The 20,490-nt window shown below is 33.4% G+C and overlaps 1 protein-coding gene across 7 annotated transcripts in view; it reads right to left on the reverse strand.

The window, feature by feature from the left end:
* LOC113512474 (muscle-specific protein 300 kDa) overlaps positions 1 to 20,490 on the reverse strand; it is a 232,148-nt gene that overhangs the window by 72,726 nt on the left and 138,932 nt on the right. For 6 of the 7 annotated variants that reach the window (XM_052899082.1, XM_052899079.1, XM_052899077.1 and 3 more), the window contains 9 exons: positions 20,080 to 20,427; positions 19,699 to 19,959; positions 19,069 to 19,539; positions 17,397 to 18,695; positions 16,163 to 16,336; positions 14,046 to 14,147; positions 13,526 to 13,763; positions 13,025 to 13,359; positions 10,131 to 12,581 (listed from right to left, as the gene is read on the reverse strand). In XM_052899082.1, coding sequence (XP_052755042.1) covers positions 10,131 to 12,581; positions 13,025 to 13,359; positions 13,526 to 13,763; positions 14,046 to 14,147; positions 16,163 to 16,336; positions 17,397 to 18,695; positions 19,069 to 19,539; positions 19,699 to 19,959; positions 20,080 to 20,427 — 5,679 coding nt within the window. The remainder of the gene's footprint in view (positions 1 to 10,130; positions 12,582 to 13,024; positions 13,360 to 13,525; positions 13,764 to 14,045; positions 14,148 to 16,162; positions 16,337 to 17,396; positions 18,696 to 19,068; positions 19,540 to 19,698; positions 19,960 to 20,079; positions 20,428 to 20,490) is intronic. The other variant, XM_052899081.1, reaches the window with a different exon arrangement.

Below are 20,490 nucleotides of genomic sequence, written 5' to 3' on the forward strand. Positions count from 1 at the left end.
AATTGTGTTGCTGGTACTATACTATCGTACAATGGCCCAACACTTCAACATGGGGGGAAGGGATTGTTAGTAATGCGAACTACCAGTCCTATTACTGGCAATATACCCTGTAAGATCGGCCTCCACGTGGTTCCCTATGGAAACTTTTCTCTATGGACTAAATGTCGTTCGTGTATGCATTTCACACACAGTTCTCAGACGAGGGACAAAATTCAAAAGTCTCAGTATCCAAATTCTTGCACATTTACGCAATTATGTATTTTTTGAGCAATTTCATCGTTACCATCATATCAGCCTTTAACAGTCCACTGCTTAACATAAGGCTCCCCCTTGGAGGATTTTGCCAATAGTTGTCACGCTTGGCAGGCGGATTAGCAACCACAGTCAGACTTTAGAGATGTTTTTAAGAGAGAAGCCTGCTGTCCATCCCTCGTCCTTCCTTAGTCGGCTCTTACGACACTTACGGGAAAGGAAGGGGTGGCCTAATCTATGCCGGGACCACACGGCCAATTTAATATATTCTATTGTGGTAACTGGCTATTGTGTGTGACCTTATTTGTCATTTTTCTGTTTCCCATGGCGAGTAATTGTACATGCATATATAATGCATATAAATTGAATCGGCCCCGACATTGGCATTATATATAGCTATTGCTAATGTAAACATTGCATTAATCGGATATTTATAGTACAGTCTGCATAGATTGTGTACATGGCGTCATTTGGAAACTCGTTTGACGGATGTTTTTATCGTGCTTAGGATCTTGATGGCGCGAGATTTTAACGACGTATAGACGACTGCAAACTATAGTAAACACTATTAACTTCAATGTAAGACTCAGTTTTGGATGAATGTAAACTTTTTTTTTAATTACACTATATTTGCCAGAAATACAATAAACAATTTAAAGTGAAGTGATAGAATAGGTGAGTTTATTTTTGATCAAGCTCTTCCAAAAAACATTTAGGTAAAAGGCATTGAAATTAAATTAGTCACATATATTACTAATAATATAATCATATTTGTATGTGAAAATTCATACAAAATACAATCTAAATAATAAAATAGACTTGTTTACAATTCCTCATTATATTTTAATATAATAAATACCGGTTTAACTTACGTGTAATTAGATCGAGAAAGTTCGACTAGTTTCGGTACCAATTCGTGATCCTTAATCATGAGCGACCGTGACGGTAACGCGAGCCTGGCTAGCTTGTTACTACATTAAAATATAATATGTGTTTACGCAACCTTTAACAAGAAAATACTTATTAAATCGTAATTTTTTTACAATTCTACTACTGGTTTGGGAATGTTATCCTCTGCCAAGAAGAACCGACAAGAATTTCTGGAGTTACCTTTTTCAAATCCTTTTACAAACTGTTTGATATTTCATTATTAATTTCGTGTAAAGTGCAAGCGATCATTTTATATTTCTAGCAATATGTTTTTAAATTTAAAACAAAATGATCATTGAAAAATAGTTCCTAAACATACAGCATCCATTCACGAGTATGACGGATTAGTGTTATTATGTTCAGCCACATGACCAGGTGTGTGTTTGTCTGTCTGTCAGTAGTGACAGTTTTATGAAGTAGATTATTTTATATAATCGATTAAATTGTTTACAATGCATGTTTAACCCCCATACGTATAAGTATTTTTATGTTTAAAAGCAAACAAGTTGAAAAAACTTCAGTTTATCAACAGAGTCAGTCGAGGTCTTCCTTGAGATTACATGATAGACAAGCTCGTAATTATCTTGAAATGAGCAAAACCGCGTATAGGCACATTAATCTATATAAATAGCTATAACAATGGAATTTAAAATTGTTCACGAAGATACTCCTTCCAGTCCCGTGTCGTGTCGTAACACAGTTGTACGCTGGCGGAACACCAGTGAGAGATGAGAGACGAGCATGAAAGCAGGTCAGTTAGCCCATCGTGAAGAATTCCACGAGAAGGTAACCACGATGGTTTTAAGGGGAACCACGTGGAGGTCGACCTGATTAGTAACATTGCTAGAAATGGGGCAGTTAGACCCTATCGTTAACAATCTCTTTCACCCCCGTGAAAGGCGATTAAGGGAGTTTTATGGTCGAGGCATGAGCAGCGTCTCTCTTCAAACGTCATCAAAGACTAACTTGCCAACCCTATTATGGGGGATATTATGGGGGAGGCCTCTGTTCAGCAATGGACAGTTAAAGACTAATATAATAATAAGCCGTGTGGTCCCGGCATAGAATAAGCCACCCCTTCCTTTCCCGTGGGTGTCGTAAGAGGCGACTAAGATAGGACGAAGGATGGGCAGCAGCGTCCCTCTTAATACATCTCTAAAGCCTAACTGCGATTGCCAATTCGCCTGCCAAGTGTGGCAACTACTGGCTAAACCCCCTAAGAGGGAGGCTTATATTCAGCAGTGGACAGTTAAAGGCTGTGAAAGAATATGACGATGACCATGGTAATAATAATTCAGGGAGGCATGCTCTTAGATACTCTCTCTCTTAGATACTGATCGCATTTTTTTAATGGGTGATAATTGAATGGTAACCCCGCCTGCGCTAACGGTATACGCTAGCGGGGCCCCAGTGAGGCATGATAGGTAAGGATGGAAAGGCAGGTCAGTTAGCCCATCGTGACAAATATACTGTCCGCATAGTACATCAGTTTCTTTCCCTGGAGCTCTGAACCGTAGGGTACTATGCTTCTACCGGGGGTTAGTTTGCCATACCATAGTTTGCCATAAAATTACGTAGATAACTGAGACTGTAAAATTTAATGAAAGGGTAACCCTGTTTGTAGAAGCATAGAAAATACATAATTACAGGAAAACTCTTTAAATGGAATTAATGATATATTGCAACATTTAATTAGCTTGGTCGCGTACCGAGCGGTTTCAGAGATGCTTTTTCTATGCTAGTTGCTACACTTGGCAGGAAATGAAGAGAAATAAAAAACAAAATTATATATTTTTTTTTTATGCAACTTAGAATGGCAAAATAAGCTAATGGCCCATGTGATGGAAAGTGATAACCGTCGCTTATAAACATAAGCAGTACCATGAATATAACACAGTATACTGTTTCGCCCATGATACCCCCCATGCGTTGCCATTCCTAAAAACTCAGATATAACATCTGTATAACTATCTGTATCAGGTATAACATCTTCTCTGTACCCTATAAATTCACGCCATATCCCACCCTTCAAACCGAAACACAGTCATGCAAACACAACTGCTTCACGGTAGAAACACGAATGGGATAGAGGTGCTATCCATAACATCCATATTACAAGTTTCGCATAATTTAGGAATAGATGGCGTTATAAAATATAACGTCCAGTGTCAGTAAGCCGTGGTTTGGATCGTAAAATGTCTTAACGCATTGTAATAAGGTACATTTTCCTACGATTGTACTTGCTATTCCGTCACTGTGCTGTCTATCATTGTGAACTTGACCTTGTTAATTTAAGTTCATCTTCGCACTGCATCGATGACACATTAGTTAGGACGTTGGTGTGTGTCGTGAATACCAATTTTTTTATTATTACTTTTAGTACAATTAATCATATCGTTTAATATAAAGCAATTGAAAATTTTAGTTTCACAAAAAATCTTCGACTTACTTAAAACTACCACTAATGCCATCTCTATTACAAATGTACAAGTTCGTAAAGTTAGATAAATGTTTGTTACTCTTTCACACAAAAACTACTGAATGGATTTGAATGAAAATTAATACACTGATAGATTATATTATATACTAACTTAGAATACAGAATACTTTATATATTGATAACCGTGAGCGAAGCTGCGGGATATAGCTAGTACTTAACTAAAATTGAGATTTATTTTGTCCAAATTGTTGGTTGTATGTTCCACTGTATATATTTTTTTGTATGTTCTCAGTCAATTGTGAACCGATTTTAAAAATACTTTTCCTAAGTTTCTATTTCTTTTTTAATTGTCAATAATTAATCGAAAAGGTTTAATTAATAATATAATGTTCTTTTTGTGTAATAAAATACTAAATTTTAAAAATAACAAAATAAAAAATAACAACGCAACTGCACTAGATAGTGTTTACAATGTTATCAGCTGATATAGTGTCTGATAACAGCTATTATCATAGTTTCAAGTTAAAATTCCTTGATAACATCTCGTCATTAATATTGTTTACAATTTTGAATTCAATCGATTTACTTAGAATTTAAACGTTAGCATTCTGCCCCGGCGTCGTACGAATTTAGTAACTCACAATTTTTTTTATGTGGTGATTTATTAACTCAAATTTTTCACTTCTCTGCACGATCTTTCAAATTTTTCCTTTTGTACATATTTTGTGTGGACAATTACAAAAACAATAAAAAAAATTAGACAAATAGATGCAACCGTGAATTTACAGGGTACAGAGGAATAACACCTGAGTCCTCAAGAATGGCAGCGCATGGGGGGTATCATGGGTGAAACAGGCATTAAGTCCGCCCTGTAGACATATTTTAATGTGTGCAAAAGTATAAATAAATAATTATAACTATAATACTTGTATGTAATTGATGTATGTATAGTTTTTGTAAGTATATTATTCTATATATTTGTGTGTTCATTATCTCACAAAATTTTTATTTAATTTACAAATTGTTTTTGTTAAATCTATGCACCGCTATTTCCTCTCTCTGTTTAGCGTAACGGTTGACTGATAGAGAATGCCATCAGGCATTAAGTCCGCCCTGGAGACATATTTTAATACGTGCAAAAGTATAAATAAATAAGTTAATAAATAAATAAATAAAATCTAACCTTTTTATAGCATTAATATACTCGTACATAAGCTTAAAAATTTTGGAATTTTAACTGTCTGGATTACTGTACGATTTGTCATTCGTACTTGATGATTTAGATTCCTTTTCCTCATCCTTGTATTCATAATAAATAATTTTATTATCAGGAGGAAGTTCGCGTTAACCTTGGCAGGTTAATTTAATGTTATTTACATAGAATTCTGTACGTAATAAAGTAAACGTAAAATATGAACTATAAATTAAACCACTGAACCGATTTTCACAAAATTTTTATGCAACCAAACTGTAAGTATATTTTATCAGAGAAATATTTTCCAAATCGGTTTAGAACTGACAGAGTTATGAGATAACAAACATTAAAAAAAATACAAGCTAATTGAGAACACGCTTTTTTCTGAATTTAGTTGAAAAAGACCGTTTCAGTTATTCGAGTTAAAACCAAAAATATTAGCGAAAACATTAGAATCTTATTTATGTATAAATTTATTTATGTAGATAATATCATTACTATTATATATTTATATATATAATAATAATATAATTGTTGTTACCTTTCAAAATATTTAATATTAATTTTTTTTTAAATCTATGCACCGCCATTTACTCTCTCTGTTTAGCGTAACGGTTGACTGGTGGAGAATGTCATCAGGCATTAAGTCCACCATGTAGACATATTTTAATGTGTACAAAAGTATAAATAAATAAAATAAAATGATATTAATTTAAAAAATAATATAAATTGATATGCACAAACATAATTTATTATTGTTCTATAAATAGAGTGAAGCGGAAACAATATCACTGGGACAAACCAACTGTGACCGAATCGCAAACCGGCGTTATGCACTCACCTTCCTCTTGCGCGGAATGTTTTCAACTATTCTTACTTACTAAAATAGAAAAATTACTAATAAAAAATTGTAAAAAAGACTAAAAATTATAAACGCAAACTAAGTAGGCACGTGGATTTTACACTTGCACAATGAGAAAACAAAATAAATAACGTTATTTTGTCGGTGTGTAGATCTCATTGCGTTGCTGTGAAGTCACGGACTGAATGTACGCTCGGGGGCCTTCGCCGTCGCGTGACATCACCGAGTTAAGGCGAATACTTGTTCGGTTACGGATAAAATGTTGTGCAATACAATCGACGTGCCTGAAATGGTTATTTTTAACCTGCTTCTAAAAGAGACGCAGTTTCGATTTAAACATAATTTGTTATCTTTTTGCGTTACGCGATATTCATGTTAATTTACTAATATGGACAGATAGGGAGAAAGGAATTGTTCGTAAAAGTCGACTATTAGGTTGACCTGCACGTGGTCTCCCTGGAATCCATCGTGCTAAATGCACCAATTCACCACGATGGGCTAACTGACCTGCTCCGTTAGGGGGGAGGGAATTATTAGTAACGCGGACTATCAATCACATTGCTAGCAATATACCCTGTCGGGTAGACTTCCAAGTGATTCCTGCTTAGAAACCATCGTGCTGAATTCCAGATGTATTCACCACGATGGACTAACTAACTTGCCATTTCATTTCACCTATCATCATTCACTGGTGCCCCGCCAGCGTATACCGATAGCGTAGGCGGAGTTATCACTCCATTGTCATCCATTAAAAAAAAATATGAACCTATAGAAAAGATTTTACAAAAACTAACTTCGAGAATGCTCTATTAGTATTTAAAATGTTTCTTTGGTTATTTTTGAAAACCATTTATGGTTTGTTTCATAAAAATTTTACTATAATAGTGAAAAGAAAATATTAACAGATATGTAATACGACTAATACGAGAGTACACACAAATTAATATTGAAAATCAATGAAGTCATTAAAACAATTCAGAAATAGTGAAAATATCGCGTGTGTAACATATACACAAAATACCTTTTTGGAGACGCTAAATAATTTTAATTACATTAGAAAGAGAGATTGCGTGTTTCGTTTCGTTTCAATCCGATGTCCATTATTCATGTAGAATATCTATTAAACTTTTACAGTACATTTTTATTGCAATAAGAGAGATTCTATTGATTATTTTTTATGAATAAGATTTTACTAGCTAGTTTCATATACATTACGTCAAAGTCGATTAGAAATTTATTTCATTAAAGAAAAATCAAATATATTTTCTAATTTGATTACACCATATCATGTCGCCTTAACTAAACAGACCCTGAAAAAGTGCATTGACTCGCTAAAGGATATAAACTGAAAATAGATATATAAACAATGCATTTTAGTATGTAATAGAACCTGCTAATTGGTGTTTGCTGCGTGGTCTCGGCATAGAATGGACCGCCCCTTCCTTTACCGTGGGCGTTATAAGAGGAGATTAAGCCTAACATATTTTTTTGGAATTTTTGTTTATCTGCCTATATGTATGTTTATACCAGTATCACGCTAAAACTACTACATCAAAATGGATGCAGTTATCAAAATAGTGTTTCAAAAGATTTGACTTAAAATCTGGTGCATATTTTATCCTTATACGCCATCTATAAGTGGGCTATTTCATTAGTTTTCCTACATCTCAGGCCACTAAAAGACATAAAAACTAAAGTACATCTTTACGCAGAGCCGCGGCACTACACTATGTGACAATATTTACTCTTATCAGAATTCGAGGGAAGTCCCCGTTCATTAACGAAATGTTTCCATCATAGACTATATAATTTACGTTCATTTTAACAAATTGGAGCATGAAATATAGATACGATATGGCTTAGAGCGGTACGATTTGGCACCACAGTTTGGCACATAACTGAGATTAAAAACGCATGAACGTTCCTCTCAAATAATAGTAGCAAAAATAAATAACGCAAAGCGCCATCTAGTTTATTATTAATTATTTCTGTCTACACAACGATAGACTTGAGCTGTATGTACTCAGCCCTCTGCCTTTTCGTTTGGGATGAATGGAACGAAAAAAAATTAAGAGTAGAAATTTTAAAATTAATTAAATGCTGCATTGTGGCAACATCTGAATTGTTATGTCAAGTTTTAAAAACAATTCGACGTTTTATTTATTACAAAATGGCTATTAAATACTGATAGCAAATTAAAATGTTAGAAAGGAAAATAGGATTTATGACCGTATTTGTTTTTGCAGGATACATACATATTGCTACTAAAATATTATATAATTAATATATACAAAAAATATTATATCATAATCATCATATCAGACGTTAACTGTCCACTGCTGAAGAAAAGCCTTCCCCATAAGGGGGGTTTTGCCAGTAGTTGCCACGTTTGTCAGGCGGATTGGCAATTGCAGTTAGGCTTTCAGAGATGTTTTAAAAGAGACGCTGCTGCCCATCCCTTTACCGTTAAGTTCCCTTAGTCGCCCCTTACAACACTCACGGGATAGAAAGGGATGGCCTATTCTATGCTGAAACCATACGAACGACCATCTAGATCCAAACTAAGCCAATCTTGAACCACAAAATTGGAACACAGGTACAAGAACTAGAGAACTGATCGGAATCCTTAAATTTGTTTTTTTTTTTTTATAAAATATGCGAATCGAAATTGGAACCATCCAAGATGACGTAGTGTATTCGTTTCATCATCAAGGTCATCAATTAATAACGAACACTAATATGGCTAATTTAATAGGTTTTTACCCCAATTATTATTCATTAGTCGATATTTTGACCTATAGTGCGAGTCAAGGTCACCAGTTCACAGACATAACTGATGAGTGAGGTTTATGTATTTTATATATTCCTAAATGATTCAGTATCAAGGGAGTTTGGATCCGTGAATACTTAAGTTACGAACTAAAAACAAGGGGGGGGGGGAAGGGATTGTTAGTAATGGAGTTTGACAGCCCCATTGCTAGCAATATGCCTTATTAGGTCGACCTCCACGTGGTTCCCCCTGGAAACCATCGTGAACAATTCTTGTTGAATTCGTCACGATGAGCTAACTGACCTACTTCATCTTCACCTATCATCCTTCACTGGTGCCCCGTCGGTGTATACCGATAGCGCGGGTGGGGGGTTACCATTCCATTATCATCCATTAAAAAAAAACTAAGAACAAGGAATTACATAGAAGGAATTATAAAATAAAAAATGTGAATCATATGGTTGCGTCCTTTCTTCTTATGCAAATATAATTAGTAAAAAGAGGACGAAAGATACACCATCAGTTGCTATTTTTCTCAATTCATGCTTGTGTATAGCTCTCAGGCTAGTGTATAGAAAATGTTTGATATGTCAATTATTTGTCAATGACAAAATTAAACTGACATTTTATCACTCCTATATATTTCCTTATTCCTAGGTTGTTAAATAAACTTCCTGCCAAGTTTTCAAATTCAGATCATCTTTATTTAGATATGCTTTTAAATCGACATTTTTTTTTCAGTCTACTGCAGGATTTGGAATGTTATTATCTGCTAAGAAGAGCACGAAAGTAACTCAACAGTTGCTCTTTTAAATCTCTGTCTATCTAAAACCTACAAAATTTTAAAGAAGGGTGTAATAGGCAACGTGCTTGTGACACCCCTGATGATTCGGGCATTAGAATGCTATGTCTATGCTTTTGTGTCCAGTAATTTCATTGCCACAATTATTACCTTTATTATTTGAAAAATCTACCGAAGAGACAATATGTATGAAATAATTATTTTATAATTTTTGAGAACGAGTTAGTTTTCGTGAGTATCAAACGAAATTATAGTTATAAATTCACGAAAGTAAACCACCGTCGCGCCGTCTGATTATGAAATAATTTAAATTTACAATGGTATAATTAATATGTAATTTATTCCTTTGCTACTTGCTGTATGTATGCTTTTGCTTTATTTGGACTGTATTTTTGTATTCTCTGTGGGATTTTTTGATGGATGGATATGTTTTTAACTATTAAATCAACGACCTATTAGGTTCATTGAAAACTAATAATGTTTAATGAAATGTACATGTTTGACAATAATAAAAAATTAAGAAGACCAAATGGAACTTTTGCAGAGTTCTAACATTTCATTTAGGTAAAATAATTATAAAAATAATATGTCGTACGTATTACGATTAATTCATTGTCTGTAGAATTCTAATCAATATCTCATATCGCTAAGTTTTACTGGATTCAACTTAACTGGATAATAATTAGATAACTTAATGTAAGTATCTATAATCGAAATTATTATATATAACCTAGATAATAACACAGAAACATATAGAATGATTATTTTTATTTAAATCTTAAAATCTGAATCAATTAAATAAATTATGACAGTTATAATTAATGATTAATCATTCTATATGAAATTATAAGCTAAAATAAGTAAAATAATCAAACTTACCTCTAAGTCGTTCTTGGCGTGGTTCAGTTTCCCGAGATGTATTCTCAAGCTATCCACAGAAGTGATAGGTTCTTCTTGAATGTCGTTTTTATCCAGGATTGCCTTTATCTTCTCCACCAACTGACAAAAATCTTTCCAGATTTCCAGATCTTGTTCCAGTTGTGCTTGACGAGATTTTGCCGAGTTCAAAGTATTTTTCAGGAGTTGATTGTGTTTTTGGTGATCCTTAGATAGTTCTTCCTGTTCTGAAGCAGCTAGAGATGGCCAAATCTTATCTACAATATCTTGCATACGTTTTCCTACCAAGTCTTTCATTTCTGGCTCAGATGTGTTAAAGAATGACTTATGCTCTTCTAGATCAGCTTCGATATTTTCAAAGTCAGTACCATTTTTGCCCATGTCAAGCCGAATACCAGCTTCATTGACCCAAATATTAAGCTTTTCTACTAATTGAATATACTGCTGTCTATTTTTCTTGTTTTCTTGCAAATATTTTTCTCGGTTAGCCAATTCGGCTGGTAAAGATGTCTTTAATGAGTTGGCTTCAGACACCATTTCTAATAATGATCCTGGAACGCCATCATCATTCTTAATTACGTCTGTAATTTTGGTTAATTTATCCAAGTAAGACTGAATGTTTTTAGCTAATGTAGCATGTTCAACCAATTTTTTATCAACACTGGCAACATCTCTATTTAGAAGGGGTCGTGAATGTACTGCAGCCTCATTGTCATGAAGCCATTGCAATATATCAGATAAATCTGCAGCAAGTTTCTTATGTTCTGCTGCAGCTCTTTCATGTTCTTGCCGTTTAGACTCTACTGTTCTTCTTAGAGTTAAAAGCTGTTGTTTTAGAGATTGGAGCAATTCTGTGATATTATTTCTATCAATAACCGTGCCTTCTGCAGCTATTTGTTGACCTTTATCAGTGGCAGTCGCGAGCAATGCTTCACAGCCCTGAATTTTACCAATTATATCGTCATAACGTTTAATTTTATCTTCAAGTGAGTCGTTAGATCTCTCGATTTCATTTGTTAGGTCTGTATATTTAGAAATGAACTCTTCAATTTCTTTAACAAGTGCGAAAAATTGCTCTCGTAACAATAGTAATTGTTTCAACTTAGATATTTGGTCTTCAATAGTACTCATTAAATCATCTTGTTGTGTAAGAATATCTTGTAAGTCATGTAAGTTACCGCCTTGTAATTCATTAAGCATTGCTTTATTCTGTTTTAGATCTGCAAGAATGGATTCATATGCTTGTATAATAGGTTGGACGTCCTCGACCTTGCTGCCAATAGGTTTATTTAAAGCTTTTATTTTATTCTGAATCTCATGTAAGAATTCAAGTGCAGCAGCGATTTTAGCTGCAGCGTCCTTGTATTCTTTGATATGTTTTAATAGAATATTTTTCTTGTCATTAATTATAGCATTAATCCTTGCAAATCTATCAGAAAGGATATTAACTTGTTCTTTAAGTTGCAATTTATTTGAATCTGACAGAGTGTCCATGATATCTTTAGATTTGTCTCTAATTTTATTTATATTCTTTTCTACATCCTCGGCTTCTTTGCTTAATTTTTCGAATTTAGCTAATTGTTCTTCTAGAAGTTGAAGACTAGTGGTACGTAATTCAGGAGTGGCTGCTACCTCCGCTTCGTTCAACCAGCTTTGGCATTTAGAGACCTCCGTTTCGAAATCAGTCCTTCCTTGTAATAGTTTGTTCAACGCCGCAAGTTTATCATCTATATCTACTTTAGCTGATGTGTATTGCTTATTCAAATCTTCTAACATATTTTGTAGCTTAGCTCGATCTTCACTAGAGCAGTCTTTAGATACAGCATTTCCTTGACGCATGACTTCATTTAATAAGTTATCATGGAAATCAGACAATTCACCCTGGTGCTTCTTATGGACCACAATTTCTTTTTCAACCTTAGCTACTTCTAATGGTACTGGACCACCTAATTTCTTAATTTCTGTCAATTTGGCCTTTAACCAATTCTTGGCTTTTTCAATATCATTTTCGAGTTTTTTCCTATCTTCAGTACAACTACCAAGTCTCTCGATCTCTTGTTTAATTAGAGAAGCTAGTTGTTTTTGTTTGGAAGCCAGCTCAGACAATTCAGATTCTAATTGCATTTGTTCAGAAGGTTCAAGTTCTGATTGAATGTTACTAACTTTCTTTTCCAAGGAATCAATGACTGTTTTCTTACCATCGGTCTCTTTTAATAAGTTAGCTACCTTCTTTTGTCGTTCTTTTACTGACTTGCTTTCATAACCAAGTGGTTCAGGATGGACGATGTTGTCGATTTCTTTCTGCATCCATTCATTCTGGGCATTTACTTCACTCTTAGTACCATCAATAGCTTTGTAGGTAATTTCAAGCATTTGCAATTTACGTTGAATACGCTTAGCTATATCATTGTATCTTCTTTCGACGGATTTCATCTATAAGAAGAAAACATTATTAATAATGTACAAATTAAATTAATCAGTGGTAAATATCAGTGTCTAATAGTATAGTCAATAATATTTTCTACATTATGGTTGTTGTAACATGCATACAAATAAAATGCAAACCTAAGCATATGATATGGACGTAATAAGAGACGATGATGGATAAATCATACTACGTACATTCTGTATGATTACATTAATACTAGAATTCATATGTAATCGCAAATTAAGTACTTTGCAATATTTTTCATAACATATTTGCATTATTAATTGGATATTAGAAAATAATATCAACCAGGAACTATGAAAATATGGTGACAGACAATTTTCGGGTGTTAAATAAAGCTCACGGCGTCCGTTTTGCAAATTGGCGTAGTAAAGTTAGAGTATGTTTTTTTTTTTTAAATATAATATATTCCTTTTCTTTTACTTACTTGCTCTTCAACTTGTTGCGATTCCAAATTACTGACGATATTAATAACTTGTGAACCAACGGATTTGATATTGTCTACTTTATCTTTTCCAGCTTGTCCAAATTCAGATGATAATTCTTTTAGTGCACTCAATTTCTGAGGACATGGAAGACCAGATCCCTTGTCTGCTAAGCACATCTTCTTCAGCACTGAATCAAACCAATCATGAATCTCTTGGCATTTATGACGGAAGTCGTCAATGATGGCTTGATTACCTTTTTCACGTTCAATAGCTTTTAGGATAGTCTGCTCTAAGTTACCTAAATCTTCTTCTAGATTGATCTCATCTTCTAGACCTGTAAAAGTATTTTTTAATCGTTAGGATCAAACCTTATAGACACAAATATTCTTAATAAATATTAAAAAGAATTTAAGATTACTCATTATATTAATAACTAAATTACATAGAAATATAAATTATATTTTTGTAATATTATGATATATATTTTCTATATAACTTACCTTCAGTAGGGATTTCAGTAAGTAGTCTATTTCTCTTTTCCCCGAGCGATACTAGAGCATCATTCATTGCAGAAATATCTTGTTTGGCAGCTTCTGGCCTTAACTTAGATGGATTAGCGAGCCAGTCACGTGCTAATGCGTTGTGTACAGTGATCCAATCCTGTATTTCTACAACTTGCTTCATCGCTTCTTCCATGCCATGGACAGCATCTCCTAACGTCTCCAAGTGACTTTGTACCTGGTTACATAACAGAATGATTAGTGGTAAGATTTGACAAAATTAACGCTTAGGGAACTACTGATATAAAGCTCAGATTTGCTTGATTTAAAAGTAGAATAATATCCATTAGTAAGTATATATGTATCATTATCAATTAATAAATTTATTGTAATGTGGAAAATATAATCAATCTAGTTTAGATTTTAAAAGTACAAATCCATAGTGTATCGCAGTGACATCTATAATAATTGAACAGTTGAAAATATTCATTAAAATTACAAAGCTTGCGTGCATCCTTACCTTTTGTTCGAAAGCCATCAGCTTTTCGTTGTACTCTGGTGTTTCCAGATTGTTAAGCAAGGATTGGATGCGTGGAGTGTTGCCTACGTCACTCACATGTGTCTATAACAAACCATGCATAATAGCACACAACAATACAAAGTGCGTATTAGTAGAAACACTTATTACTAGTGTTGAAGGAATTGTTTTAATTTTGCAGACATTTTGCTTGTTTATGCTTTTAACATCATAATTTAGTTACTTATTTGGAATTTTATTATCTTTGTCTATATCTGATTTCTTTTTAAATTTCTAAAATGTAATGAAACCGTAATAATTTTGACAGTTGCTATTCAAAATAAGTAACTAAAATTGATCAGAATTGGTTATTATTTTAATATACAATTCTTAATGCCTAATATATAAATAAATAGTGCATAGCAGTAAGAAAGTAGATGATAATGATAAGTACAGTGTTATTTTAACGTATATTTATTTTGTTACCACTCAAGTATCTTAAGTACACGTTATATTTTATTGTAATAACTACCGGTTTAACTAACGTGTAATTTGGTCGGGAAAGCTGGACTAGTTTTGGGAGCATCCGGGAGCTTTAGTCTTAAGCGGCTGTGATACAAGCGAGTTTTTTCGACCAAATTATACATAAGGTAAAGCAGTAGTTACATATTAAAATGTAATGTGAATAATTGTTATAGAAATTAAAATACAAACTGCTAAAAAAAAAATGCATATTCCATACAGATATTTACACCTATTTTTAAAATGAATTAATTCTTATGTATTAAAATTATGATCTATAATGAATCATACTAGACCGATCTTTGAAATAATTTTCAAATGGTCAATATCATCACCATTGCCATATCAGTATCAGTCGTTAATTGTCAGTGGACAGATAAAGGCAAATTCAGCAGTGGCTGAACATAAGGCCTCCCCATATGGGTTTGCCAATAGCTACCAAGATAGGCAGGCAGGTTGGCAACCGCAATTAATCTTTGATGATGTTTTAAGAGAGACGCTGCTATCCATCCCTTGATGGTCACTACGACTTCAATTAAATATATAGAATCTGTAGTAATGATCGACTTATTTAATTTACTGTTTAAAAAAATACAGTCGAATTTCTAGAAACGACTACTACAATGTAATACGGCATTTACAGTGAGTATTAGCACTGTTATATGTAAAAGTGAATCATTTCATCAGTGCCTACATTCTAACTTCAATAGTGGCTTTATTACATTCTGAGTCAAGACGATTATTAATAATAATTACATAAAACTCTTTCAATTCTATACTATCTCATAATAAGTTCATATTAAAAATTACGGTAGAAACTTTAGCAGTAACCATCTTGATTCAGTTTAAGAACCAGGTGCACAAAAATACAAGTCCAACGTTAAAGCTCATACATTGTTCGTCTAACTACTCACTATCTACCACGACAATAAAATATTATTTTACAATAAAAGAATCTTACTTTAACATTACATTATAAACTCGTTGGTTTTGTTCTTTTTGCAGACCTGGCAAGCTTAAAACACTTATAGGTAATATAATGTTACATATCTATAATTTTGTTTAGATAAATCAATGTCTCTTGATGTTTTCGTATGTTTATTTAATTCCAAAACCACAGGATCAAAAAGGCAATGTACGTTGTAGAGAGAATAATATTAAAATCCTGAATTAGTACGAAAACAAAGTACAACCCTAATTACATCTACAAAGTTTTGGAGTAACATCCATATGCCCTTTACTACTTGTATGTAGGTAAATGATTAATCTTGATATCTTAGCTATTATTCGATGTTTACTGCATAAAAATCCAAAAACAATGTACTTCTTATGTACTTCATGGGAACTGATAAGCGTAACTGTCTTGGGTGTAACAATGATGAATGGAGTATTAAAAATAGTTTGCATTTCAATGGAATGTTGTTTCTTAACAAGTTCTCTTTGTATTACAACATGATGATAAAATATTTTGATAAAGGAAATAAAATGACCATTTAGTATCAATTATTCAAACATGAGCAAAATTGCAACACATCGACAAAGCATTAGAAAGAAGTCAAAACGTTAGATGCGAGAATTGTACCTGAGGCGGACAGTACCTGGTCTATGAGATCCTCAAGGCGGGCTCGGACGTGGAGCTCTCTGGGTGGTATCGGCAGTGGGGCAGTGTCTGCTGGTGACGATGGTCGCGATACTGATGCAGCAGCTGCTGAACATGCTGCCACAGCAGCTGAGAGACGACTCTTCTCGGTTTGCAGACGATTATGCAAAGCCTGGTTTGTAAGTAATTAATGTTAAAAACGAAATTTAGATATTTTTGTAATTACTGTATTTTATTTTAGGGTTTACAGTATTTTATGTGCCTGATTTGAAATATAATTGTTTTTAGTATATGCAAAATTTTTTATGCAATTTAGAATGGCAAACAAGCTGACGGCCCACCTGATGGAAAGTGGTAACCGTCGCCTATAGACATGAGCAGTACCATGGACATAACAGAGATGATTCATTTCACCCATGATTTCTCCCATGCATTGCCAATTCCTGAGCACTCAGATATTATTCCTCTGTACCCTGTAAATTCACTGCCATATCACACCTTTTAAACCTAAACACAGCCATGCAAATACAATTAACCGTAGAAATACGAATGGGATAAAGGTTCCCAAGTAAATGACTTTTGTGCAAAGTCTCCCTCTGATATAAAAATGCTATTTATACTGTTCATTGAAATAATAAGTTCAAATATGCCCGCCACCAAAAATTTTGCATCTATTTAGGTGTATTTAAAGATGGAAAACCAAATTAATTTAAGTAATGGTGGTAGTATTTCGAGAGAATGAACACTGTCTTTGCTCAACAAATTACTCATTTCTCGACGAAATAAGGATGTATCTTGACAATATTGACGTAATAGTGGTATTACGTTCCCTACAGAGTTAATGACACCAATGTTTTTGATTACTCCATAAGTGGTAACAATCGTGAACATCTCTCTATTTTTTTTATATTGTCACATTATGCTACGGCATAGAAGTACTAAAATGATAAAAAACAGAAATCTTATAGAAATTACACTTATTGGAAATAAGTCAATATTATTTGGTAGAGAAAAATATGAAATAAATAAATAATTTATTTATTTACTTCTTATTGTACAACTTAAAGAGTATATTATACATATGAGGCATAAAAATCGCGGTCTTATCGCTAAACCTATCTCTTCTAGACAACCTTTGGGGGGAAAAGGCAGTAGCTATTTGGCACAATAGATATATTTAATACTACTCGAACTAATTATTAATTAATGATAAAAATATTAATGAAACATACCCTAGCTTTGTCCAGTAATTCACGACCGTGAGCAAGACCATCGACCGGTACATCGAGTTCCGTAATAGCTGGCTCACATTCATCCAAATTATTCAGAATACTCTCCAAAGTGTCTTCGTATTCTTTGAATTTAGCTAGACCCTCTCGTAGACGACGCTCGATTTGTAATGCTGTCGCTAACAATGATTTATGACTATCATTAACGTTTTTCAATTGTTTTCCAACTGTGTCTTTAATAGATGGGGTGGTAGCCTCATATCTATCAATTTGAGCACGCCCCTTCGCTTCTAAATCATCAAGAGTTGATCGATACTTTTGTATATCATCCAAGAGAATAGCGTGTTGAGCTAACTGTTCTTCAGTTTGTTCCCTATTTGAGATGTATAACGAATTATGAGCCATCAGCTGGAATGATATTTGCAACAACCATTTTTCAGTGTCCTGTAGAGATTGATGGTATTGATTATAATCTTTGATATCGGATTCCAGTTCGGCTTTCTTTGCTGCACATTTAGCTCGTAATGCGTTACATTTCCGTTCTATTTCTGTCACAGACTCTTTAACAGCTGGTTTCTTTGCCCATCCACTGAGCTCGGCAGCTTCGCTCTTTAACCTCTCTAGCTCTGGTTTCTTCTTGTCAATCTCCTCTTCAATGTGCTTGTATTTCTCTAGCAAAGTCTTCATTTCTCCAAGTTCACCACTAGTAGGAGGAACTTTGTCTAAGTTTTGTTCTGTATCTTTAATCCATTGGTTCAATTTGTTCTTTGATTCCTCAAAGTCGTCCCATTTACCAATAGCAGCTTTGAGTTGAGCGGTGATAGAATTGAGATCTATCTTTAATTGGTCCCAACTTTCTTGCAAAATTTTAACATCGTTACGTAAGCCATCTTGTTCTTCAGGTGGAGTATTATTTAATGCCTTTTTGAAGGCTTCTTGTAAAACAATCAATAAATGATGCCCTTCCGTCATGCGGTTACTAACTAACTTAATAGTCTCAAGCTTGTCTTTTGTAGTATCAATATCACCAACTCCAATAGAATCTTGTACAGTACCATGTGCTGTTTCAAGCCACTGTTGAAGTTGTTCCTTGGCTTTGATGAATTCAGTGTGATCAGATAAGTTCTTCTCGCCATTAGAAACTAAACCTTGTATTTTAGTTAATAGAGTCGTATATTCAGTTTGCAAATTTACAGTCTTATCACGAACCCAAGCGCAAGCACTCAGCTCCATTAGGTTCTCGCATCTATCATTTAGCTCCTCCAGTACTTGTTTATGGCCCAAAGCTTCTGTTAGTAATTCCTGTAAAATTAAATAGAGAATGAAAGCATGCAGAATGAATTTTGAGAAGAGAAATAAAATTTTTATAGTATTATACTACATATTAAAAAAATATTGTATTAATTTCGGAATTAGACTATTCTCTGTATACTTTACAAATAAAACTAGTAATTACTGTTTTAATACCGTACGTATATAATTTAAAAGTTTTAATGTAAACGAAGGATACCTTGATGATTACATAAATAAATAATATAATAATAATCGGTTTAAATACTTATTATAATTTTGTATGTTAGCACACTAGGTTTATAATATTAATTTGGCTTTTGCTGTCATAATGCTGTAATTATTTTAAATGAATAAATAAATTAATAATAAATAATCAACTTACTCGACATTTATCAAGATGTTCAGGAGTAATTTTATCAACTTTTTGTACAATCTTGAGTTTATTGTCAAACTCCTTCACCCATTTGCTCATCTTTTCAGAAGTTTCCAAGAAATCGGACCAAGCAGATATGCATTTCTCCAACAATTTCTTCGTGTCTTTACAAATCTGCTGTAGGTTCTCCCATTCAATCTGAAGTTGTTTAATTTCTTGATTAATATTGTCCTTGCCCTCATTTCCAGTAGTTTTTAAGACTGCTTCACTAAGTTTGATAGTTTTACTCAAAAGAGCTTCTCCCTTAGGCAAAGATTGTATGATTTTGTTAACATTCTTCAATTTCTTTTGGACTTCTTCCTTCTCGCCGTGTGAGTCTGAGCACTGTTGGATCTCTATCTTGCAATTACGTATCCAATCATAGAAGTTGTCATATGCTTCTTTATATTGAATGTGCGAGTTTACATAGTCTTCCAGTTTCTAGAATATTTAAATAAAATTAAACTTAATTTTAGCTGAATTATATAAATACAAATACTTTACTACCAAAATGAAATATGTTATGTTAAAAATTATAAATATTTAATTAAATAAAAAACGTATTATATTTTTATATCTATAAATTAATTAAATACTTACGGAAATCATTTCATTGACAGTCTTTCTGATACCATCGTAACGTTTTAGTGTATCCTCAATTTCCTTGGACTTCAAAGAGGAGTCTTCCTGAAGTTTTTCATTCAATTTCTTTACGAGATCATTGTGAGAATCGATATCCCTGTTGAATGTTTTGAACTTCTCTAACTTCGCTTTCTTTTCAGATAGATCATTAAGTAGAGAGTCATCAGACTGTATTTTTTGATCAATATCATCTAGCCATTCCACCAGTAACTTATGTATCTGAAATGAATAAGAATGTAAATATAATTAAGCAATACGTATTAGTAATAGTAATAAAATATGTCAAATCCTTTTGATAATTTTAGTACATAGTTCTTAACGACAGATGTAAATACTCACCTTAGAAATATCATCAAATTGAGCGGCTCTGCTAGTCAACTTATTACGAACTTCTTGTAAATCAGCTATAAGTTTATCGAATTCCTGTTTCAAATTATCTGTATCCTCCTGAATCTTGGCCGCTCCAGCTTGTTCTGTGTTCATAATGACCTTCTCTTTGAGTTCTAAGAGATACCTTAATTTGTTTTGACCTTGTTCTAAAGATTGACGTAGAAGTTTGACTGTATTAAGTTTGCTGTTAACCTCTGGTAAACTGTTAGGTATATCAGCGCACTGGTTAAGTTTTTCACGTGTTCTGTCTAACCAGTCTTGACATTCTCCGTAAAGGGCATTGTGTTGTTGGTGTTCCTAAAAATATGTTTAATAAATATTTTACACTGACTCCGTTATGGTAATTCTTAAAATATTTGT

This window comes from Galleria mellonella, unplaced genomic scaffold (genome assembly GCF_026898425.1).
Source record: "Galleria mellonella isolate WM207_F2 unplaced genomic scaffold, CSIRO_AGI_GalMel_v1 utg56, whole genome shotgun sequence".
Lineage (NCBI taxonomy): Eukaryota > Metazoa > Arthropoda > Insecta > Lepidoptera > Pyralidae > Galleria > Galleria mellonella.